This window comes from Pristis pectinata, chromosome 4 (genome assembly GCF_009764475.1).
Source record: "Pristis pectinata isolate sPriPec2 chromosome 4, sPriPec2.1.pri, whole genome shotgun sequence".
NCBI classification, from domain to species: Eukaryota; Metazoa; Chordata; class Chondrichthyes; order Rhinopristiformes; family Pristidae; genus Pristis; species Pristis pectinata.
Window position 1 is genome coordinate 55,004,799 of NC_067408.1, and position 26,411 is coordinate 55,031,209.

Below are 26,411 nucleotides of genomic sequence, written 5' to 3' on the forward strand. Positions count from 1 at the left end.
GAGGTAGAAATATTGATGTGGGAACTATTCAAGAGTGTCTGGACATTGATTGTAGTGAACTTGTGTATGAGCTGCTTTTTGACTGTGTGACTGTTTGACAATGTGTACATGGGCAGGCTACCAAGTCAAGTAAGTGCAATGAGGAAGACCTAATTCTGCACTATTGCAATTCTCAGTAAGGAACTGCACTGTAAATTGAGACGTTGCTTGATTGCATAGCACATCAAGATACCATATCACCAAAGGGTAAATATTACTTGATCAATCAATACCTTTTCAATTTTTCGAGGAGGTGCTAGAGAGAATTGGCATTGTTGCAAAAGTAATTTATCTAAAATTTCTAAAGGCTTTCGGGAAGGTATCCGTAATAGATTAATAGGATGAGAGAATGCTGAATTCGGGGCCAAGTAGCAGAACAGATCGTCAGCTAGCTGCAGGACACAATCGCAAGAGTGGAAGTGAAAGTTCACTATTTACATTAGAAGGGGATGGGTCATGGTATTCAACTAAGATAATTTGGGAACATTTCCAAGTATGATGCCAGAAGTGCAAGGGTGTACATATCAGAATGGAGTGGGTATCTTTTCCTGAGAAAAGGAGGCTGTGGTGTGATCTGATAAATGTTTTAAAAATGATGGAAGGCTTTGACATATAACGTGCATACAGACAGAATGTTTCCACATGGGCAAGAATATATCTGGAGTGCATAAATTTAAGATGATCAAATGAAATCAAATGGTCAATTTCAGAATAATTTCTACCCAGATTGTTAAGGAATTACTATGACGGGGTGCTTGGTGATGCATTTAAGGGAAGGAAATAGTGTTCAGCTGATAGTTTGAGATGAGGAAAGATGGTAGAAGGCTCAAGTGGAACATAAACATTTGCATTGGCTGAATGGGCCATTTCTGTGCCTTGTATCTTATACTGTACATTGCAGAGAGACAATTGCACCACTAGTTTAAAGAGTATTGCTTTATTAAGCAAGGAAAAGCTGCAGTAATCAGCTGCTTGTAATATAGTTGGGTTTTTAGTCAAGAACTGCAAAGCTTTAAAAGTTAAGCAATTCTTGTAACTTTAAGAATAAGGCAAGTAAATCCCGGAATTTCTCATGTCCTGTGAATCTATGATCAAAAGCAAATACTTCATACAGGACACTACTTCTACCCAGTGTGCAGCTTGTGAGTTTTATAATCCTCTGTTCAGATTTGCTGATGTCATTATCCTAGTGTTGAGCCAAGAAAATTGATCTGCTGAAAATGCCACATGTGCCTCTGTCTATGATGGTTGGCTGAGCAAAAACTGCTTAAATTTATATAATGTTTAATGTGACAAAATGACATGAGGTACTTTGCAGTGGTGTTATGCAACAAGATTTGTCATTGAGCCACATTAGGTATTATTCGGATAGTTGAAGGTTATAAGCACCTTAAAGGAGTATAGTGGTGCAAGAGGTGAAGTTAAGGGAGGGAATTCTGGAGCTTCGAGTTAAGGCAGTTGATGGCACATACAGTAGCTTGTGGTAGAGTGAAAATAATGACTTTTTAATAATGAAGCAGAGTTTGAGAACATCACAATCTGAAGTGCTCTTTTTCCCAGTGCATAGATAAAGACATCCTCTTCTTTCACGAGTTGCACGTTTGAGACTTTGAGAATGAAACATTTGCTGATTTTGTGTTCTTCATTTTTCTTTCTCTTGTCACTCTCTGAACTCTGCAACCCCCCCACCCACCCCTTTCATAAAATGAAGTATACCAACAGTATTATCCAGCACAATCTGGTCATCGGCATTGTGGTACCTCAACACAATTCATCACCCTTCAGTAATTAAGTTCCTCACAGCAGAGCTATCCAGCACATGGTGGTACCTCCCCATGGTGAGCTGAGTTCCATTACCTGTAATCCTTCCTGTTCATTCCCTCCTTTGCATTATGCTTACTGTGGTTACTTGTATTTATCAAGAAGTAATAATGTATCCACCCATTATGACATAAAATAAACTTTTCAAGGTGAGAATTGAAAGGGTTGATACAAAATGTAAAAGCTGCCACTAAATGAGGAGATCAGTGAGAAAAAGGATGAAATGGGAACATTTTGATAAAGAAATAAATGTTCCTTCATCTCTGACACCAAAATGCAGAAAAATGTTAATGGAGAAAAATGTTGATGCAGTTGTCTGCAAGATCATAGACTGAGATATTACACTACGTAAATCTAAATTGGATCATCGTGACAATATTTTCTACAAATGATTTCCTCTTCGATATTTTGAGAGTGCCCGAATCTCTTGGCCAAAGCTCATTGAAGCGATAAAACATTCTTGTATGTTAACAATTGGGTGCATTTTCTGACAGCTAGCTTTACCACTCCAAACTCCATCAAGGAGTAAAATTGACAGGGTGTATAGGTTCAGCAGAAATCAGCACATCATGAAGCAGTGGAAGAATAGTGAAGTTAGTGACAGACATGACATGCCTCCAGATTAAGTATATAATGCAGATGAAATGGGCCTATTCTGGCAATGTTTGCCTGCTCTTGCAAGCGGTGGTGAATAGAGTGCTGCTGAGTTTAAGCAAAGCCAAGTTGAGGGATCGTTTCAACATGGGCTCATGCTACAGGTACTGAATTGAGACCTTGAATGATCTTCAATGTCCTTAAGCTTTCAAAGGATTGAAGTATTTGGCACTGGAATAATTAAAAACCTCAAAACAATGTATATTGAACCAAGGTATTTTTCATTATTGGTTCCATCACACATTTGTGCTTGCTATTAAAGAACATTTTAGAAAAATTGGACAAAAGCAAACAAAGATAACAAATGCACACTCCAGATGGACACTTGTGCCAATCAGAGTTAGTTTCTGCGAATATGTTTACCATCATTTTGCCTCCTAACAACATATTTGAAGCAACCAATGGACCAACATACCATTATAAACATTAAGTATTTTTACAGTAAATGTTTTCTAAGGAAGTTAAATCATGGTGGCACTATTTGAAATTCAATAATAAATGATATTTCATGAAGAGCTTGGAATAAGTTATGATCCATTGTGATTGCTGAAGTATCTTCTGAGTATAAAAATTTTGAAGACTTGAATATCAAGCACAGCAGAAATTGTTACCATGGTAAAGAATGTTCCCTTCATAAACTGAGTATGACATCTCAGTGAATGATATAGAAGGGTTGAAATAGGCGAACAAGTTTATGGTGCACATATTATAAGTGATGCAGAAATATAAACAGAAATAAATTCCAGGAGGTTGCATGAAAGTGAGAGTCTGAAGAAGAAATTTGTGCAGGGGTAAAATAATATATCTTCATTAGTCATATGTACATTGAAACACACAGTGAAGTGCATCTTTTGCGTAGTGTTCTGGGGGCAGCCCGTAAGTGTCGCCACGTTTCTGCGCCAACATGTGCCCACAACATCCTTGCCCATACGTCTTTTGGAATGTGGGAGGAAACCACAGCACCCAGAGGAAACCCATGCAGACATGGGGAGAACATACAAACTAATTACAGACAGCAGCTGGAATTGAACCCGGGTTGCCTGTGCTGTAATAGCGTTATGCTAACCACTACACTACTGTGCCTGCCCATACATACCGTGCCTGCCCAACTTCGTGGTTTTTCAGCATTTGATACAATCCTCAAATTTAAAGAAATAGGGCCTCGGTATTCAGCATTGGAAGTTGCGCACTAGCATATTCTGCACTTGACTTTTTTGCATAGAAGTTGCATAAGCAGGCTGATATCCAAGACTTGGGTGGTGGAGCTGCTACGACTTGTTGTTGAGTTAAAGATGGCAGTCTTAAAGAAGTGCAGCTAGTTCCTGAGTAAATGCAACAAGATATGGAAGAAATACAAGTTATATTTCCTCATCTGCATTCAAGATTTGATTACCTGGTATTTTGTGTTATCTGCCAGATAACAGGGCTCTTTGTCCTTTCCTTTTTGGTTTGTTATAGTAAATTCCAAATAAAATAGTGAGCTAAATCACATTCAACTAAAGAAATGGCCCAGCCCAGTAACATTTTTATTAGTGCCTGATGGTATACAGCAGTACCTTCAGCAGTTAACATGTATTGATACAGTTATTGTGTAAAGGGACATTTTTTGTCCAATATTTGAAAGCGGTTGACTTGTTTCCAAGCCATTCAATTCATATACAAAGATCGATTGTGACTTTTTAAAGTGTTTTTGATTGATAGATGTGGTGATACATTTTTTAAAATTTCCTTTCTTCCAGTAGAACTTAAATGGATTTTGAAAATACACCTTAGTAAATTAAAGGATAGTTTTTTTTTTCAGTTCCTTTTCCAAGTGTGTTAACAGTTCACTTCTGTGCTAAAAACTAAGGTAGGGATCTGGTTTCAGGTCTTTTTTTAGTTTGATTCTTGATGTTTGGAAGGAAATGTTAAGTCTGTGTGTATTACTGTTCCATTTACATTTGCTGCTGTTGGCTTTTCTGTTTGGTACCAGTATTAATCTCTTTATCGCTTAAGCATCCACCCAGTAGTGCTTGTTCTGTTATGTTCCAACTTCATGAGGGCACAGTTGTATCCACAGCCAAATGTGTTGTCCCAAAGCTTTGGCTTGGATTCTGGGATTGGTATCATTACAGAGATATTGGAGAGATAAAGGCATGTTCTGGTTTATTGGGACTGAAGGCTCCCTTAGTGATACATTAAGCAGGTAACTCCAGTGAAGGATGTTTAAAGGTTATTTGTCATATAATTGCAGGAATTTGCTCATTTTTGTCACATTTTATTCCCTGAAATTTTTGACATAAAATTTGTTTAAATAGTTGTAGATCAGATAATTCAAAGCCTGTGCTGTATCTTCAACAAACACATGGATTGAATCTTTTTTGTTGTGGTTTAGTGACAGCAGGGTTCTTTTTTGTTTTCTCAGAACTTGCCTTGGGTTCTGTTTCATGTCTTTTAATTTTTTTTTCCAGAGACCACCTTTCATACCTCCTCCTATGGCCAGCATGCCCCCACCACCAGGAATGATGTTTCCGCCAGGGATGCCCCCGGTTTCTGCTCCTACAGCTCCTGGGTTGCCAAACAATGAAGAGATTTGGGTGGAAAACAAAACCCCAGAAGGAAAGGTAAGTTTAAGGAGAATTCTCGTTTCATTACATACATAACTGAATTTGTCCTTTATGGAAGTAACAGAACGTGATAGTTGAGGTATCATTTTGAAATGATTGTCATGACCCTTTTGCATTTGTTCCCCAGAGAAAAGGAATGATAAAACATTGATATTTCATTGCAAATGCCTGTCTCCGTTGTTGCATGCTCTGTTGTGATAACTGGTATGCGAGACAGTAATGATACAACATCTATCTGCTATTTTTGCTGAGCACAAAACTAGACTGCATAATACATTCATGTTTAGAACAGGGAAAAACGTGCAAAGACTTGTTCTGATCAAATACAATCAGTTTGATAAAATGAGCTCTTGGACCTTGCTGCTTGGTTATTTTATGATTACACCTGTGGCTTTTATATGAGATTGCCATGAGCCTTTGCAGTTGGCTTGAAAATGGCATATTAAAACAATATGTTCAAAGCACTCAGCAGTTCTAGCAGCACCTGTTGAAAGCAAACCTGAGTTATTGTTTTGCGTTGAAGACCTTTTATAAGAACTGTGAAAGATAAAGCTGGTTTAGGTTGCGAGGAGGCTGGGGAGGGGTGGATAGGACAGAGGGAATGTCTCTGATAGGGCAAGTCCAGGGTTGCAGTGATGATGAGCTGTTGATGATGGTATTTCATTGAGAGCAGTTAGAACACTAAACAAATGTAGAAGTTGTTTGAGTTGTATTAAATGTCCAGCAGGTCAGGCTTTGCTAGTCAGAAAGAGACAAAAGCTAAGTCATTTTACCAAATAATGACTACTTGGCAGAGCACTGCATTAAGTCCACAGAGTTGACTCTGAGCTTCCAGTTGCTTGTCATTTTAATTCTCCATTCCATTCTTCCCATTTATATTTCTATCTTGTTAAATGGTGCGTATGAATTTTGTCAGCACATATTTGAAAGAGACTTAAAGTTTCCTTTTGGAGAGTGAACTTTAAAATCACAGTATTACATTGAGCTTGTTTTGGAAATGCGATATCTACAAATTAACTGAAACATGTAACTAAATTTTACACATGATTCCCTCTAACCCACAAAGATCAAAAACTGACATGTTCTCTTGGTTCTGAGGGAAAAGTCTTTGAAATGGTTGCAAGTCTGCCTCCTGTAGGGAATAAGGGATTCATCACTTTTCATTCTCAAACAAGAACTGAATTTTCCATTGCTGAGGTAATCATAGTAAGTATAAAACAAGAAATAATGTCTGTGATTAACTATTGTTCAATAAAATATTGCACTGCAAGAGTAGTAGTCAATGCATATGCCATGGAAGTTTTCAAAATTATGCATTTATTATCTATATATAGTTGGTTGATGTAAAAATTACATGCTGCATCTACATGCTGATATCAGAGGTTTGTCATAATTGTTTATAAAGGACATTATTTTTCTGTGTGATCTGTATGGAAGATCATTACAAATGACTGTTTCAAAAAGTTATGTCTTCATAAAAGATTCGAAGCACCTTTCAGTCAGTTCTTGAAATCCTGAGCATGAGAAGCTTTATTACAGAGAAATGGCTATCCAGATAATTTATATCTAGATAATTTGTATCCAAGTAATTGGTCAGATTACTTGATGCTGTAAATATTGATGTCGCCATGGCGACAAGTGGTATGTTTTCCAATTCATTTCCAAGTAGTGCCTTGTCAGTGATGAGGCATTCCAAGTGATGAGTGAGCCTGCATGTTATCTGGCTGGTCTGGTCAAATTTCTGGTGGCAAAATATCGTCCAAAAGCACTGTAGGTGGTGCAGCTGGTTCACAGCTCCAGTGATCCAGGTTCATTTCTGACCTTGAGTGCTGTCTGTGTGGAATTATCATGATCTTGCATGATTCCTCTTGCATCCTAGAGATGCAATGGTTGTTAGCTTAAGTGACTGGTATTCATAGGTTTATGTCAGAGAATAGGTTATAGGCAAATAAGTGGGGAAATGGTGTTGAACAGATTTCTCTGGGAGCTGGCATGGACTCAATGGGCTGAAAGGTCTCCTTTGTCAGAAGTAAAATACAATGAAACCCTGAGAAGCCAGTATGCTTGTGACTTTGGTGCCTGATTGGTAAATTTTCTGGACTGTTGGATAACCCAACACATCTTCAATCTTCATCTTAGATCACATCTTAGAATTTCATCTTCTAACTGTATTATAATAAATACTGTGTAAACAGGTAAATTTAAATAGAGTGGAAGAACCTTGGCCCTGTGAGTGGGAAAGGAGTGTGGGAACCATGGCCTCATGAGTGGGAAGGGAGTGTGGGAACCATGGCCTCATGAGTGGGAAGGGAGTGTGGGAACCATGGCCTCATGAGCAGGAAGAGAGTTCAGGAAGCAGGGCACCCAGTCAGTGGAATGGAGTGTGGGAACCAGGGCATCCATGAGTGGGAGGGGAGTGCCAGAACCAGGATACCCAATCAGGAGTTAGGAAAGCGTTACCTGGTGAGCCAGATGCCGAACCACCAGGATTTCCAAATGATTGGATAGCAGATTATCAGAATTTTAGTGAGGGTAACCTTCAGGATTTGCTAAGGGATTCTGCTGTGGTTGGATTGCTGTGGTTGGATTGTTCAGTATTATGGAAGGGTGGTTGATTTTTATTTTTGGAGATAGTCATAAATTGGCACTTAGGCTGACAAATAATAGGTATCACTTCTGCTACCAAATTGGGATATTATCCACATCCGTCTGTCTGTTGGCATTGACTGTTTTGATGTCCAGTGTTTTGTGCATCAGCTGAATACATGAATAGTCACAAATAACTCAACTGCTGGATCTTATAACAAAGGGTAAGATATTTGATTAACCAGCTGAAGGTATTTGGACGGATGATGCACCACTGAGGACTTCTTGCATTGACGTTCAAGTGGGATAACAACCACGATCATTTTCTGTGTCCAGTATGACTGCGGCTTTTCTGGATTAAATTCTTTTCAGATTTTGTTAAAGCATAGTGTACATAAAATCAGTTTGTTCCATAAAAAGCTCAATGATCCCACAATCCTGTGGTTTGAGCAAAATTCTGCAGTTGTATCACATCTACTTAATATTGGTGAGCAATTGGGCAACCAATGAGAATAATTCAATGAAAATCTCCATCCACAGATAAATCCTGATTAACCATAGGCACTGTCCTCAATGTACTGATTAGAATCATAGAGCAGACACACTGATATAAGCCTAAACAATAATTAATCCTCAAGTTCATGTGGGAAAAATACCCTCCTTTGACTGCTGCTTGTATGTTTTTTTAAATACGTTGACATCCTTTTTGCATTTTGTATTGAAGACCTTTTCTTTCTTGCTTAGGTATACTATTACAATGCTCGAACACGAGAGTCTGCCTGGTCAAAGCCAGAGGGTGTAAAGATAATTCAACAATCAGAACTGACACCAGTCATGGCCTCGCAAGTGATCACTACAACATCAACACCTATAGGTAGTACGGCAGCCCCATCTGTCTCAACACCCACTTCATCTGTTCAGTCTACAGCACCAGTCTCTTCCAGTACACCAGCTTCAGTTGTTACGGTCTCAGCAGCAGGTCCAGGTGAGTAATCCAGGAACAAATGGCATGCAGAAATCATGAACACTCATTTTAGTTCAGCAAATAACTGATAAGTATTAAATTTATTGGTGCTTGGGATTTTATATTCTGCAGATATATTTTTCAATCTCATGGGCAAATTTTGAAATTCAATTCATGCCCTTTCAAGAGAAAATGTTCACTTAATATTTATGAGCAGTTTGGAATATTGGTAAAATGAATATTTGATCAATAATATGGATCTTAAATATGAAAGAGGAAAAAATGTTGAATTAATGCATCCTGCCTAATGTTTTTTGCATGATTATTGATCTCATGAATCACAGAGTTAAGCAACATTGAAACAGGCCCTTGCCATTATGTCCATGTCGACCATTAAGTACCTCTATACCAAGCCCATTTACCAGCCACTTTTTCCTTGGTCATTCAAATGCTTATGTAAATAGTATTTAAATGTTGTGACAGTACCTGCCTCCACCAACCATTCAGGCAATGTGTTTCAGATTCCAACCAGCCTCTGGGTAATGGAAATTCTTCCTTGGATCCTCCTCAAATTTCTTATCCATTAGCCTAAACCTATCTGCTTGCTCACTGACATTTCATCCACTTGTCAGGCATCATTCCTTAGGATTTGGTCTAGCACTTTCCCATCCCTTGTTGGCTAATCTACAGGCTGGCATGAAAAGTTCTCCTCGATCCATTTAAAAAAAATTAACCACACCTCATCTTTTTACCGTAATGCAATCCCAGTTAATATTGAGGATATTGAAATCCCCTACTACTAAAACCCTATTCCTCATGCACTTCTCTGTGATCTGACTACATATCTGCTTGGCTGTCTCCCACTGACTGCTGGGAGGCCTGTAGTATAATCCCAGCAAAATGATTATTTTTCTTTATTCCTAACCTCTTTTTTCGAATAATTCTTGCCTTTCCAAGTAGAAGTTAATCTTGTCACTCTGAATTTTTTCTTATAATTTCACTGTTGTTGAAGTTAGACTCTCAGGCGTATAATTACCTGGTTTACTCCTGCTATCTTCCTTGAATAAAGGTACCACATTTTCTGTCCTCCAGTCAACTGGCACTGAAGAAATATTTATACCTGGTGAGGGCCCTAGCAATCTCCTCCTTTGCTTCCCTTAGCTGCTTGGAATACATCTCATCAGGCCCTGGGGATTTATTCACCTTTAATCCCACCTAAAACATCTGTTACTTCCTTTTTAATGACAACATGTTCTAGAATTTCACCTTCCCCTATCTGAATTGCGCTGAAGAATGGGGAGCTTTGCCATCTTGACCAAAATTTATCCTTGAACCAAATCATTGAAAAAGCTTATTCTATCATTATCATTTGATCTAATGCAGCACAATCCATCCCCACAATTCTTGCCCCCCCCAAATCACCCACCATTGCTGTGGAATTTATTCAATTTATTCTCTCTTACAAGCCCACCAACTTCCCTTGATGCTTTTGCCACCCACTTACACCAAGGGGTAATTCATAGTGTCCAATTAATTTCCCAGCATGTCTTCAGGATGTGGGAGCAAACCAGAACACCCCCAGTAGGTGTGTACTCCCCACAGTCAACACCTGGGGTCAGAATTGAATCCTGGAGCTGTGAGGCAGCAGCCAAAGTGGCAGCCACCACCACCACCCCAAGGGCAATTTTGGAAGGACAATAAATCCTTGTCTTGATAGTGACATCTGCACCCCATGAAAAATGTTGACTGCATATTTTGCTTTGCAATGTTGCTAGCATTTCAAAAGTGTTTTATTTGTTAACTGTTTTGGAACATCGAGAGGTTCTACAAGGCATTTTATAAATGCAAATAACTTCTTCAAACTTACTCACCTTAAAACCCATGCAGTAACTGAGATCTATGGAACTTCCACTGTTGACTGCATTAATCCTGGCAATTGATCTATGTGTGTGTGGGGAAACTGTTGGTTGATCTATGGTGTTGTGCAAAGATGGGACAAGATTAAGTGCATTTTTAAAGTGAGATGGCTGTGCAGTAACCAAACCCATATATGTGAAGGGGCAATGCAGTCCTTTTTTTTGAGGTTAGGCAGAATATTTCATCGTAAATATTGATATGGAAATTCATATTGATGCTTATTGACAAGAAGAGCAAGCAAGCATCTTAGTTCTTTTAAAAGTTACCAAGTTTTTGAAGCAAGGATGATTTTTAAATCTTAAAGTAAGTTATGGGATAATGGATGTGAGGGAATGTACTTGTCGGAATACAGTGGTGCACAGAAGATGTACGCCTGCACAGAATGTTTTCATTTAGCAGGAGTGTCGTAGACCAAAGTTTCTACCACCATTTGTGCGTGAAACAATTTGATGGTCTGGCAAATGGTGCAGCGTTTCATAATTGTAATGAGAAACTATCACAAGTTTGGTGCAGTTCAAATTAATGGATTTTTTGTTTCTATTTACTGTTAGTAGCGTGAATTGACCTAATATATGCAATAGTGAGGGAGTACTTTGTTTTGATCAATCCTCCTCTACTGTGGATCCATTTCATGGGTTTCAGATGGCATCATCCATGAATATTTCACCAAGTAGTTATTCCTCATGTTTAAATTTTAATAATTGTTAACAAGTAAATGAAAAGAATGGATATCTTGTCTTCTTAATCACACTTTTCCAGCCAAATGATATTGAGACCAATTATAGAAACCCATCAGCATCACTGACAGGGATTGACTAATTTATTAGTGATTAGCTTTGAATCCTCCTGTTCTTAGATTTCATGCAACTCGCCTGGTCTGCAGGAAATAGCTATTGTTTCAATGCTTAGGTAAAAAATATCATAACGTTTGGACATGACTCCCACTAATTTTCATTGTGCAATAATTGTGCTGTATGCCCTTTTAAGGCATTTACTTTTCAAAAATGTGGTTCATTTTGATTTTGTCTCTATTGTTTGATCAGTCTGAAACCTGTGGATATTGTGAAATTATTAAGTGGTAATTAGTACGTGTGAGGTGAATGGCTTCAGGCTTCAGATTTTAAGCTGCTTGTAAGAATTTTTGTTTCCACGTAGGACATCATCCATCTTACAGATCAGATGAATCAATGTACAAAATACTAGTGTAAACAGTGCACAGAACATTTGGAGTATTGTATGCAGTTCTGGTCACCACACTGTAGGAAGAATGTGATTGTACTGGAGAGAGTGCAGAGGAGATTCACCAGGATGTTGCCTTGACTGAAGGACTTTAATTATGGGGTGAGATTGGATTAGCTGGGTTTGATTTGCCTCGAGTGAAGGAGGCCGAGGAGTGACCTGAGAGTGGTGTATAAAAATTGTAAGAGTCATGGGGTAGATGGACAGAATCTAAGAAGAGGGTATAGGCTTGAAGTTTTAAAGGGAATGTGAGGGAAAAGTTTTTTTTACACAGTGGTGCAATCAGATATAATCACTACTTTTAAGAAGCATTTTGACAGGCACTTAGAGACCAAGGACGCAAGGATACAGACCTAATGAAGGTAAATAGGATTTGTATAGATGGGCGAAAAGGTCAGCATGGATGTGATGGGCCAAAGGGCACGTTTCTGTAGGGTGCAATTCTGACTCTATGTGGAGGCACTAAGAAATATGTATTGTCCACCCCTAATTGCCTTTCAGAAGGTGGCAGTCAACAGCTATTGTCCTTGTGGTGAATGAACAATACTGTTGGATAAGGAGTCCTAGGATTTATACCCAGTATCAATGAAGGAGCAGCAACATATTTCCAAGAAAGAATAGTGTACAATGTAAGGAACTGCAGGTCACATTTCTGCTGAGCACCTGCTTGCTCTGTCCTTAGGGGTAGAGGTTGCAAGTTTAGGATATGCAGTTCGAATGACCTAGGCAAATAACTAGAGTGATTTTTTTTTCCCCACAGATGGTATGCACTGCAGCCACGAGTGAATGGAGTGAGTGTTTGGGGTGGTGGTTAGCTGCCGTTGTCCCAACTCTTTCTTAATATTGTAGGGTAATGGAAATCTTTTAATCTCAGATTTAAAGATTTAACATGTTTATAGTTTAGTAGTTTCAGAGACAAACACTAGTATTGACTTTTTAAATTGAACTGTCAAGTGCTAATGTTTACTGGAAGGTGGCAAAGTAGATCTTCACTACAACAAATTTTACCTTTTGCAATCAATCCTCTACCCATCCAGCTTCATTTTTATTCCTTCGGCACGATACAGCATTCTCATACATTGCAAAACATACAGAGTAACCATGACATGATTATTGCGGTACAGTCTGTGGTTTTATGAAACAAAACCTGAAAGCCATACCTACTGAAATGGTTTATTCAAAGATGGTTGCCATTCCTAGAAAATATTTTGCTTGTATTAGAGAAGTTGAGGTTTTCATAGCCTGTTTAGTGTGATATATTTTTCCAACAGCTGCTTTTGTTTCATTTGCAATGGTACAGATCATATGCGATTAAGCACACCAACTTATTCAGCATTAAAAGGGTTTGGAAAAAGTATGAGGAGTGTGTCAAGTGACGGTGCCAGCTTTACTTTTCCACTGGTATCTGCAGCTCCCGATCAGCCTCCTCCTGCTGCCTCTGTGGCTACCCCAACGCCGCCCGTCTCTGTAGCCGTGACTACCAGTGCGACACAGCAGTCCGTACCTCAGTCTATGCAACAGGCCATGCCCCCACCTGTACCGCAGCCCGTGCCGCATTCAGTGCCTCAACCAGCCGCAGCAATCCCAGCCTTTCCTCCAGTGATGGTGCCGCCATTCCGTGTGCCATTGCCTGGCATGCCAATTCCATTGCCAGGTAAGATACGATTTCTCTAACAGTAATGTTATTCATGTTCATTTGTTCATTCTCCCTGGTGGCCACTTTTTATGTTGGTATCTGCTTCTTGAAACTTGGATTTTGTGTGCTCTATTTCGGTTGTAATCTTTGTGTATGTCCTGGCTTTCTGCAGTAACAGGTCAGTAAAGCTAACCCTTTGGCATTTAAAATAATTAATCTAGCAGTTAAGTTTATTACAGTGTATACATATAATTTAAGAATGTTTGAACATGAGCATTTCCTGATGCAACTTAGTGAACTAATAAAAACACTTTAAATTGACATCAAGCAGAAGAGCTAGAAATACAACTTCCCTGGTCCCTAGGAAAAAAGGTCAGGGGCATAGAAAACATACAGAATAACCCGTTTTCTGTCTGATGGAGAACTGAAATGTGCTGCTGTGCTTAAAAGGGGGGAGTTGTGTCTGGATGTTAAGCTTCTGACTTCCAAAGTTATTGTCCATCACGTAAATATAAATGCCTTTGCAGTGAGTGAGCGAACACCTTCCCATGATAGTCCTAGTAGAATTCAGATGAAGAGAAGATTGTAGCGAGAATTCTTTATTACCCCCCTCCCACCCATACTGCATAGAGGATTATCTTCTGATGCAAAGTAGGCCATCTCTCTGTGCATACTTTGTTACTTATTTTGTTCAGGAATTCATAATAGATGTATGTGATGTTTATAAATCATTCAGCTATTAAAAGTTGGTCTCTTCAATTGATTGGAAAACAGCCATGAGAAAATAGTAACTTTTGTTTAAATGGTGTCAAGGATAACTATTTAGCTGGTGTGTTTACCTTGTTTTGCAGTGAAAATTGCATTGGCTTCAATGGTACTTCTACTTGTCAAACTTCATTTGTTTTCACTATTTATTACAAATTTTAAAGCTGCATTTATTTTTAACAACAATCATGTTGGGTTTAGCAATTAAAGTTTCAGCTGGGTTCTCACATGAGTGGTGCAAGTTTTGCAAACTTGCTTGAGAGCCTGATGGGTGAGAATTCCCAGTGCAGAAATTTTAAATGTTTAATGCTGCTTGTATATTTGGTATTAGAAATTTTGTTTTAACTTTTGGATGAAGAGCTGTTTCTTCAAATTGCGACAAAGAGTATGAGTTGTACCTGAAAATGATATGGAAGGTCTGATTAGTCCCTACAAGAGACATGTGAACTTAATACGTTGGTCCAGTTTTGGCCTGCAGCATCCATTGGTTTGGCCCATTGAAAGGAAAGCCTGAGGAATTTTGCAAGGTAGAAAAGGCCCTTTTTCTGCAATATTGTACTGACATATAAAGTGAAGTTGGGGAGAAGATTGCTCAGTGCCAGGGTGTTTGAGTGGAGGATGAGGACAGAAAGTTTGGATGGGTATCAGGTGGATGATCAGGAGAGGGCTTGTTGAAGATATAAATGGGGTGGGGGGAAATAGGTCGGGCAGATAACAGCTGTGGGGGTTGTGGGACAGGTGATTTAGATGTAGGGAGTGGAACCTGGGTGGTGCTCCGACAAAGAGGGGGGGCAGAGAGGAATGATCAGTAATTATGGATGTTAAAGGTGGCATTTGCTTGGTGTGAGAAGAACTCAGATACCCATAAAAGCTAATGAGGCAAGGTTGAACTTGTGAATTACCATCAAAGTAGACCTGCACCTTGTGATGCAGAACTGTGTAAAGCTTTCCGGCCTTCATGGAGTCAATGCATGGTCAAATTTTGTTCAGATGATACTATTTGTGATCTTTGATTTTGACTCCTTTCAGATGTGAAGATTTGGATTATGTTGAGATTGACTGTGTGACCTTTGGCTGGTGAGAGGTTGGAAATGAGAAGGGATTATTCCTCATTTTACACTAAATTCTGAACAGTTAATGTAACTTGGGTTATTTTGAAAATGAATTTATATTCCCTTTGTTGGTATAGGTAATATATAATGACAGAGAAGGTGAAATATAACTCCTTTATTCAAAAAGGGGGAGAGAAGTTGGTTTGGCCAGTTAGCTTGGCATCTGTCATTGAGAAAACGCTCAAAGATTTTCTTAAAGATGTTTCAGCAGGGCAGTAAGAAAAATTCCAAGATAATCAGGCTGTCAGAATGGTTTTGTGCAAGGCAAATCAGGTTTAACCAATTTCTTGGGATTCTTTTGAAGCAGCGACCCATGCTGTGACTAAAGGGGAACTGGTGGATGTTCAGACCCTTGATAAGGTGCAACATCAGTTGCAGAAAACAGAAGGTCATGGTGTAGAAGGTAACATATTGGCATGATTTGTAGATTGGCTGACTAAAAGGAGACAGAGTCTGACCATCAATGGATATTTTTTCATTTGGCAAGATGTGCTAAATATTAAGTCTTCAACTTTTTACAATTTATAGTCTCTATAAATGACTTAGACCAAGGCACTGAAGATACTGTTGCTAAGTTTATTGCTGATGCAATTTAATGTAATTTACTGAATTGTGAAAAGGGCATAGGAAGCCACAAAGGGATTGCTTACAAGTCCCACAAAAGTGAGTGGGCAAGGGTCTGGCAAATGGAATTTCATGTGGGAAAAAATGTGTAACTGTCCAACTTGGGCAATAAATGCATATTAAGTGCCAAAGGTTTGCAGGTGTCTGGGATGCAGAGGGATTTGGGTGTTCTTGTGCATGATTTGCAAAAGACAATGCAGTTACAATATATCATTAGAATAGTTAATAATGTTATCGTTTGTTAAGTGCAAAAGTAGTGAATTTATGCTTCAGTTACATATGGCCTTGGTAAAACCACATCTGGAATATTGTGTACTGTGTTGGTCTCCTTATGTAAGGAAAGATGTTATTGCGTTGGAAGCAGTTCAACAGTTTATTAGACGAATAGCTCTTGTGTATGTTGGAATTTGGAAGATTCAGAAGACTTGATTGAAATGCATGAAATCCTGAGGGGTCTTGCCACTGTGTACATGGTGAGGATGTTGCCTCTTATTGGAGAATCTAGAACTAGAGATCACAATTTAAAAAATGGATTTGACTGCTTAGGTTGTAGTGAAGCCAAATTTTTTCTTTCAGATGGTTGTCTTTTGAATTCTTCTTCAGAGCAGTGGAAGCAGAGATTCTGATTAGATTACAATGTGGTGTAAGTTTATGGTGGGTAGATGGGAATTCAGAGTTGGTTAGATAAGCCATGATCTTGTTAAATGGCAGAGTAGTCTTGATTGGTTGAATGGTCTATTCCTGCTCCTAATTCATATACCTGTATGCGAGTTTGAAGAGTGAATCGGTGGTGAAGGGATCAGATTATTTGCTTTCTTTAAAAATGTCGCTAACATTTTTTTCCAATTGTTAGTGTTTGTGCAGTGATGTCTAGAGACTTGAAGTGGAGAGGAAATGTTTCTGACAGCCGTCAAGTATGATGGCTTGTGAAAATTTTATACATGTAAAATGATTGGAATGCACTTGGTAATTAAACATCAACTATAATGTAAGGAAAATCCTGCAAAGGGAACTATATGGGCAATTGGATTAACTAATTAAGCTCATTTATTTAAAGTTAACTTTCAACATCAGAGCAGTGAATCTGGTTATGTCACTTAAACTGGATGTGTTACAGTACTGACTGCTTCTTGTTCTTCTTTTGTCTGCTATTTTGGGTGCTCCAGTTTCCTCCTACATACCAAGGACTTGAGGGTTGGTAGATTCAGTGGCCACTTTATTTTCCTCCTTAGAATTGGTGGGGTGTTAATGGGAATGCGGAGATTAGTGTAGGGTTGGTGTAAATGGGTGTTTGTTGGTTAGTGCAGTCTCAGTGGGCTGGAGGGCCCATTTCTATGCTGTATGGCTCTGATTAGTTTTCATGTCTTAACCTTGTCTTGAGTTTACTAGTCTCTCCTCTTCCTTACTTCTCATGGCAGTTTTTTTCTAATCCTATCAGATATTTCCACCCCAACCACCACCTCAGTGCTTGTCAACCCCCCAGAACAGCTGTTATTTTCTGAATTCCCCAAACAAGAGTCATAATCTAATGGCACTGAGTAGCCCTGAAATCAGAACCAGAATTTTAGCTTAGTTCTTCATCATATGGTACATTTGCCCCATACAAGTTGTTTGAAGGAAATCTGTGTGCAAAAATATGTGGTATTGAAATTACCTCCAGGTGGTAGGTTTTATACAAAGCAGTTGTTCAAATTTTCTGTGACATGAGATTCACCTTTATCTAATTTATCCTTTTTTGCTTTTGCGATAAAGGGATGTGTGAATGACTGGTTAATGGACCCTTTCAGGAAAAAACTTGTTATGGGATCTAAAATATTTTCAGACTTCCAAATTATACCCCGAACACTTGTACCAACGAAGATTTACAATTTCGCAGAAAAATGCGTACAGATGCTTATTAGCATTCTTATTGTGGTAGCGAAGAGCAGTTGTACCATAGGCACTGACAAGCACCATTCTAACATGTTTGAAGGTTACTCCAGTTTTACAATTTTAGAACTTGGCATAATAAAGAAGATAGTATGCTCTTGCAGGCTCCTCAGCTTCAGTTTATTCTTGGCACTTGCAGCCATATAAAACAAGATTAGTTACACCGGCTAATTCTACAGATTCTGAAGACAAATAGGACAAAATAATTTAAAAGCTGAAACTTCTTCCCAATGTTAAATGCTATGCTTAATTAGTTGTACTGTCCATTGAGCATTATGCTATTGTATCATTCAACTGTCAGTAGGTTTTCCAGATTCTGCCATTTTTCCCTCTGTTCTCATCTCTAAAGCTGGGTTTTGTTATCAACTCTCAGTGGGGTCAGGGGGTGGTGAAGGTAAGAACTCATCTTTCACAGGCAATTTAACAAGGTCATGTGACTACATCTGTGTTGTTGGCAAGCCCAAGCAAGGGTGAAATATGAACCAAGAAATAAATAAACCTTCAGATTTATACTTATTAAGTGATCAACAATCTGTGCTCCACATGAGATTACCCAACTCTAAATGAACCTCTCTTCAGATAATGGTAAATGATACACAATATTCTAACTCATGAAACAGGATACTTGAAAGAGTGCTGCAGGGTGGAACTGTATGCTATACACTGGTGGGTTTTCAACACAATGTGTCTGACCTGCTTTGGTCATAAAATCATACATAGTGTAAGGGGTCAGATCATGTATTATGCCTGTGCTGATGACTCAATGAATCACAATACTCCTGTTTTTTTTTCACCCCATGGCAATTTTTTGTTGTCAAGTATAAATTCAGTTCCATTTTGACATATGAATCTGCTCATCCCATCTTTTTGAGCAAAATTTGCAGACTGTAACAATTGTGCATTTTTAAAAATTTGCTAATTCTCTTGCCTGTAGTAATTTAGGCAATCTCCAGAACCGATCTTTGGGAAATAGTCTGATGATACTTCAGTTAGATTTATCATCGTCTCACTTTTTCCTAAATTTGCCCAGACTTGAGTGGGTGAATGCTGGAACTTGCTTTACATCTAAATAGTGAGCACTGATTGCATTCCTGTTATCAGTGCATTAGTGTATTTGGTGGACACATGAGCAGTAGTGCAGAAATTCTGGGGAAATGTGGAATGTCAGAACTAATGGCCCATGTCATAAACTAGATGTCTGAGTTGTTCTGTTACAGATATGCCTCTAAAATTGCATAACTCCAAGGGAAATATTGGGCAACCCATGGCAGAAGACTTGTTTTGGAATGCTGATGTAACAGAAATAAATGCTGTGAATTTGGAGAGTTCATTTTCTAAGATGAAATTGCTGAATGAGTGCGGCAGATAGGAATAGGGAGAATGGACATCAATCTGCAGTTGAATCTTGATTAGAATTCTGTTCTGTTGGGATAATCTATCATGAAGGATGTAATAACAGAACACCTCCAAAATAATAGGAATGAGTAAAGTCAGCATAGATTTATGGGGGGGAAATCTGATTTGATAATAGGCTGTTGTTCTTTGAGATTACAATTACTAGCATAGATAAGAGCGAACTAGTGCCCATGGTGCATCTGAATTTTCAGAAGACTTCACAAGGACATTAGTCAACCAGGTGAGATCACACAGATTAGGGGTAATATACTGAAATGGACTGAGATTTAGTTATTGGATAGAAAGCAATGAGTGGGAATAAATTAATCATTGTAAGCTTGGCAGGCAATGGCGAGTGGGGTACCAGAGAGAGTGGTGCAATCTGTCAACAAGTTATATCAATAATTTGGGTGAGGGGACCGAATGTCATATTTTCAACTTTGCTGATGAAACCAAACTAAGGGTGATTGCAAATGTGGAGAAGTATGCAAAGAAGCTTCAGGTGGATGTGGACAAACTGAGTGCGTGGACGAGAACATTGACAATGTGGAGAAATGTCAAGTCTTCCACTTAGTGCTCGAGACAATAAAGCAAAGCATTTTTCAAATTGTGAGAAATTGGGTAGCGATGATATTCAGAGGAATTTAAATATGATTGTAGAATACTCACTGAAAGTCATCTTGCAGGTGCAGCAATTGACCAAGAGAGCGAATGGTATGTTAACCCTTAACTTAAGAGAATTTAATTGCAGGACTAAGGAAATCTTACAGGAAATCTTGGTGAGATGGCACCTGGAGTATTGTGTACAGTTTTGGGGATCCTTGGCTCGGACAGGATGTGTTTCCTTTCAGAGGGAGTGCAAGGGATATTCACTGGACTGGCGTTGGGAGTGGTGGGTTGCGTAGGAGGAGAGATCAAGTAGACCGGGACTGTATTCTTTGGCGTTCAGAAGAAGTAGAGGGGATCTGATCAAAATGTATCAAATGTGTAAAGGGCTTGATTGGCAGGGTCTGGGGAGCGTATTTCCTCCATGACTGCCGTCTCGAACCAGGGTTCATATACAGATGGCACCCTGCTTTTTAAGAAAATTGAGAAAATGTGCCTTTATTAATTCATAGAAAATGCTTTAATCAGAAGCACTGATAAGAAATTACAACCATCGAAAGATGTTTTTCTTGAGACAATTGCACTGAGCAGAGTGCAAAACTGTTTCAGCTGGGAGTTTTTTTCTTAATGACCCAGCAAGTGTCAAACATGAGTAATATTTGTCTTGTATATGTTTCTTCCAAATGCTGCTGTTGTAAAAAAAACTTCAGTGCCTGCTTTTGCCCACACCTTCATTCCTGAGGATGCTCAGCTTTGCTTCTAACTGAGTTGGGGGAAAGCAGATTAGCTACAGAGGTCTCGAGCACTTCTTCATAGGAAGGTTTTAACATCTATTTCATTTAACAGCAAAAGAGTTAAATGATCAATTTTTGCATTTTTAAAAAAAAATTATGCTCTAAACTGAGCGCTAATGCCCCCTATAAGGGCATAGGTAAGACTCGGATCCATGATTTCAAGGAGCTAGATAGCTTAATCCATTTCATTTGAAAGGGTTGTTGAAGTTAAGAGAATGGTTTTCATAATGGATATGTAGTTTCTTCATCTTGATGTGTATAAAATTCCTCATAAGAGACTGTCAGCTAAAGACGAAGCTCATGGAGTTGAAAGAAATCTGTTGGCCTGGTTATGAGATTGGATGAGCATCAAGAGACAATAATGCAGAAAAACTCAGATTGGCAGAATCTAGCCTGTGGGACTCTGCAAGAATCCATGTTAGGGCTGCAACTGTTCACTTTGTTTATAAAGGGCAAATAAAAGGATTAAAAAGCCAATTACTCATGCCAGGCTTGCATAATAAGACTGCAGATGGAAGTGTTATATTGAAAAGATATTCAAAGAGCTTATGGACAATGTAGATTTAAATATGGACGTGTGGGAATACTCACTTTGGACCCAAAATGGTATAGAGTGTAATACTCTCTGAATGATAACAAAGAAGCACTGGAGATCTTAAGAGATGTGGGGGTCCTGAGCTTAATGAGAAAATTCCACTTCCTTCAATTGTTAAAATTCAAAGGAGTGCTTCTATTTACATACTGCAAGTTGTGCCAGTTGTACTAATGCAGTTGACTCTCATGGCTCAGCTCGTTAAGGCAGTGACAGTTCACAGTATCAGAACCCAAACTATGTCTGCTGATGCCATCAATTACATTCATGGAAAAGTGCTACAATTGGCATTACATTCCATGGTGAAGGAGGGCGGCAATTTCTCTTCCTGATTCCAACTGTTGCTGGAATTTGGATTTAGCATCAGAAAATTGTGCAAAATTTTGGCTCTGTTTAATTGAACGATGTGAAGCACCCGCTATCTAAGAAACATGGATGATGTCCAAAACAACTGGCATGGCATCCAATTGAACTTTAGCCCAAGACAACCTAGTGACTTGGAAAAAGTAGACAAAGTGAAAAATTGGTTTGGTCGGTATGCGTAATTTTAAAAAAGTCTGATCTTAGCAACTCCTGATAATAGGATTGATTTTAAGTAGACTGAGTTCCCCAGTTTATAAGGAAAAATATTGCATTTTAATAAGCATTTTGGCTAAAGACCAATTTTGAAGTAATTAATAACTATATTTGGCAAGATTTTGATGTAAATTTTTGGTGGAATCAGTATCAGTGAAGGATAAATTTATTCCAGCTTAGTTTAAAGCTGCATTATACTTTGACTTAAATTTTGTTTTCATTGTTTTCTTTTGGAAAATGTGCATATATTCTTACTGAAATAGGTTTGGTATGTGCACTACTTGATGTTCAGTAATTCATACTTTCTGTACATTATCTGAAAGATTCAGTTATTAGATCCTGAGGATGTACCTGTGTCAATTCTTGCAGGTTTACAAGTACAGTCTACTCCACTTACCTGTAAGTGCATACCTCAGTTAAATGTTTATTTTTTGTTTTTTTTAAAAAAACAAACCAAAGTTTCCCTTGTTTCATCAGGAGACTTTGGTATTAATGTTTGATAGTCACAACAATTTTCATATAAATGCATCTTCCCATAGAGCTGCATAAAATATAGTTAAATTACTCTAGTTTTCACTGATCTGTTACTCTGTATAGTTCAGGCAATGCAAATGTCTTGATGCTTTCCTAATGTTACTGTATGACAAGGTATTTATTTTTTTTAAATAAAGTGTCATGATGTACACAAGTTCGTTCCTTTTAAATGTTTACCCAGGATAAGTGTGTACGTATCATGGGAATGCACCGTACCATTAAATCCCCTCGAATGCCAATTTACATTTACACTTCAAACAATGACAGTGAAAGAAATAAGCTGATGTGCACACGTTTTCTCTGCAATGTTGTACTGTATTTTTCCCAAGTAGTAACCTTAGTGAGGAATTGGAACATGTTTTTACTATAATGCAGCTTTAAAGTCATTACAGCAGCTGACGCCTATCTTTTCTCCAACATGCTTGCTTATCCATTCTTACAGGTGTAGCAATGATGCAAATAGTCAGCTGCCCGTATGTAAAGACAGTCACTACCGCCAAGAATGGTAATATTTTAACTTGGTCCTTTCTGTCTTATTAGTGGCATGATATTTGAATGTTATGACTTTATTTTAACTGTCCAACTAAATACTCATCCCAAACCTCTGGCTTTATTTTAAGTTAGATAGCATTATACAAATGTTCCATCAATAAAAGAATCACTTGGGGTCCTTTTAGCATCAGCTTGGAAAATGCCATGCTCTGCAAAATATTGCTTTGGGTTGGGTTGTGGAGGGTGGGGTAGGGGTGGTGCAAAATTAAATGTAGTTCACCAATATTTTTGCTTGTATTGATTTGTGTTCATTTGTTAGTGCTTGAGTAAAGCCTCCCTTCATCCACTTTGTTGTGCTTCCTCTGTTAACCAGTGCTTGTGTGTATAAATCCATTTCTTTATGGTAACTAGTTTGCATGCATACCTTTAATTGTTGCCACATAACCTGTCTTTGTAATTTGTTCTGCAGTTTCTTATAAATCTGTTTCTTTTTGTTTTGTTGGTTTTGTTAATATAATTTAAATAGTATAAAATAATTCCACTTTGAAAGAAAGGAGAACTCTGCCATTATAATAATTGTGGTTACAAGGAGTAGGGGAAATTATTTCCAGTGTTGCATCCAACTGTGAACAAGCATTTGACGTTAGAAGTTAAAAGTATCTGAATGTCAAGGTGCTATTCTGCCATCATACTGACTAGTTCCATGCATATATAATGAGCAAGGATCTGTTGTACTCCTCTTTTGTGGTTGGTAAAATCCTAAACGGTGGGCATATCTCCAGACAAATGATATAATTTCTCTAGCCTTGTGTCTTTGTGGCCCCATCTGTTGGATGGTTTTCAAGCACACTTCAGCGGAGAAATAGAATACTGTAGTCCACAAAGGTTTTAATGTAGCATTGAGGAACAGAAAAGTTGTTTCACATGTCCCCAAACCTATCATTTTGTGTTAGACATTTCAGCACATGCTGGCTTTGAAAATTCATCAAAGCAGCAGATCTTGTTCCTTGAGTATCCAGAATATGGTTTGTAAGGATATCGTTCATGACCATAAAAGCCTAGAGTATTATAATTGTGAGTAAAAGATGGCTTGCAGCAAGACTGAGATGAGAGAATATTTGATTTTTCATTGCATTAGAACAATGAAACTTCATGCATAAGCCATTGAGATAATTTATGTTGATTGTCACATGGGAAGAAAATAAAATCCAAGTGGCAGCAGTTTCAATACTAAGCACTGAACTACACCATATCTTCAGTTCAGCGGTTTAAAAAATTTGAGGATATCTTTTTAAAAAAAAGAGGGAAAATGAGAGCTCATTATCTTTCAATAGGATTGGGAATTGACCTTTTATTTCCCCAAAGAGATGCAATTGAATTTATTTGAGATAATGTCCTATCTAGCTTTACAATTATTCTGCAATGAAGGTTTCTTTCTTGAATGTGCAATGTTCACTTCTCTTTTGTGCTTAGGCACTTTCTGAATTGCATTCAGGAACCAAATGTGCTGCTGACTGGGCAGTGTTAAGTCGTTTTGAAAATCCGCATGTACAAAATGGTAATCTGGGTAAAAGTGAAAATTAAAAACGTAAACAATAAAACTGTTATCTTTCATTCCTTCAACAGTAAGCTTAAATGCTATAAAGAAAATACTGGTGAAATTAACATTTGAAGCATCATACAATCATGCAATACTATTTGAATTCCGATATTCATCTGCTTTTCTCCATTGATGAACAAAAAATCCTTAAAATAAACCACAAATTAAAATGAAGGCAGAGGTCTCATTTTAATAAATAGAAAACTCTTCGTATTTTGCTTAAACCATTCATTTAGAATTCTCTTCATACAGAGTAAATTATGATTAAGTTATTATGTTCATTGTTTGTGGTGGGTGGGGTTTCCCTTGGAAGCAAATGGAAGTTTGTGTAAAGTTGTATTGTATGAATGTTTAATTAAGTGTAGGCTAGGGCACAAGCTTGTTTCAAACTTGCAGGAAGCAGCTGAACAGAAATTGTTTTTATTTGTTTGACTGCTTGCTTCCAAGTTGTGTATAGGGATTCTGATTTGTTATTTCATTCTGCATGTTTCATCTTGCAAGTGGCAGAATGAATTTAAAGGTGGTTTTAGCATTTTTGCATATTACTGCAACTTGGAGTATTAAGAAGAAAAGAATCGATTTTTAAAAAAAACTGAAGGGTAGCACTGGAAATTCTAGGAAGGGTATCAAAGATATCAATTCCGTATGAAAGAAGTTTCAACAATTTTCTTTTGACAAAATAGATTTTACTTCAAACTAATTGATTTTACAACAGTATTGTCAATAGGAACACCAACTTAGAAATAAGCAAATCCACTCAAACCATTTGAAGATGGTGGTTGTCCCGACAGTGTGCTCTCATTAAAGATAAAGGGATTTGAAGCCATTTTCAAACAAAAATATTAGCAACAGGAGGTATGGTGAACAGTGAAGACAACTTTTGAAAGCTTAGAAACAATATCTTTAGCTAAGCAGGTTTAGCTTTTGAGATGGGTCATCAAAGCAGCTTCTAGTATAATAAATTTCATTCATAAAGTAGCAAGATTGAATATTGTTTTCTTTTTGTACAGAATAAAAATGTAACCATTATGGTGTAACTTCAACATTCTGTTCTCCTTTTCAGGTATGTTGCCAGGAATGGCCCCACCTATGGTGCCGATGTTGCCTCCACAGGTTACAATAGCTTCCTCTGCTGCCCTTCCCGGAGGTATTCCAGGATCTGAATGGACAGAATATAAAACTGGTGATGGAAAAACATATTATTATAACAACAGGACTTTAGAATCTACATGGGAGAAACCGCAGGAACTCAAAGAGAAAGGTAAGTATTCATTCCTTTCCAAAAGGAAGGCTTAATACCTTGTGATAGTTATTGATTTACCTCCATTATCCACCCCTCTATTAAGCTTGAGTTCCAACTGAAGTACAGTTCTGTGATTACTGGGTCATCACCAGCACCTATGGGAGATAGTTATAATGTCAGAGAAGTTAATGAGCTTTGACAAGCTACTTGCCCACTTGGTATATTGTAGCTATCCCTGAATCTCACCTGCATCCATACATATCCAGCCTGGTGGTGATAATTCTATTCCCCTTCTCCTATCACCACTTGAATCAGCTATTACACAACCACTTACTGCCTGTGAGATCAGACTAAGAACAACAACTTATATTTGTATTGTGCGACTTGTGTTTGTGTTGTATTGTAATACGACAAACATTTCCAGGTGATAAGGAACATTAACAAACTTGGCACTGAACCCATATTTAGGACAGTTAGGGTTCGGTATAAGAAGTGTCCTAAAGGAAGACAGTAGTGGAAAACTGGAGAGGATTAGGGTAGGAGTTGTGTGGCCTTGTGAGCTGAAGGCTCTAAAGTAAAATAGTGTGTGCATTGGAGACAAGCTGGTATCTCATAATGTTAAGGCAAGAGGAGATTATATACATAGGGAAGGATGAGAGTGGATGGATTGCAAACCCAGGATAAGAA

At 38.1% G+C, this 26,411-nt stretch overlaps 1 protein-coding gene across 7 annotated transcripts in view; it reads left to right on the plus strand.

Annotated features, from left to right (window-relative positions):
• Positions 1-26,411, plus strand: part of LOC127569455 (transcription elongation regulator 1-like) — an 82,374-nt gene that overhangs the window by 19,735 nt on the left and 36,228 nt on the right. For 2 of the 7 annotated variants that reach the window (XM_052014117.1, XM_052014119.1), the window contains exons 3-8: positions 4,965-5,117; positions 8,451-8,691; positions 13,127-13,480; positions 22,225-22,254; positions 22,832-22,894; positions 25,545-25,742. In XM_052014117.1, the coding sequence (XP_051870077.1) occupies positions 4,965-5,117; positions 8,451-8,691; positions 13,127-13,480; positions 22,225-22,254; positions 22,832-22,894; positions 25,545-25,742 (1,039 nt within the window). The remainder of the gene's footprint in view (positions 1-4,964; positions 5,118-8,450; positions 8,692-13,126; positions 13,481-22,224; positions 22,255-22,831; positions 22,895-25,544; positions 25,743-26,411) is intronic. The other 5 variants (XM_052014121.1, XM_052014122.1, XM_052014118.1 and 2 more) reach the window with 4 other exon arrangements.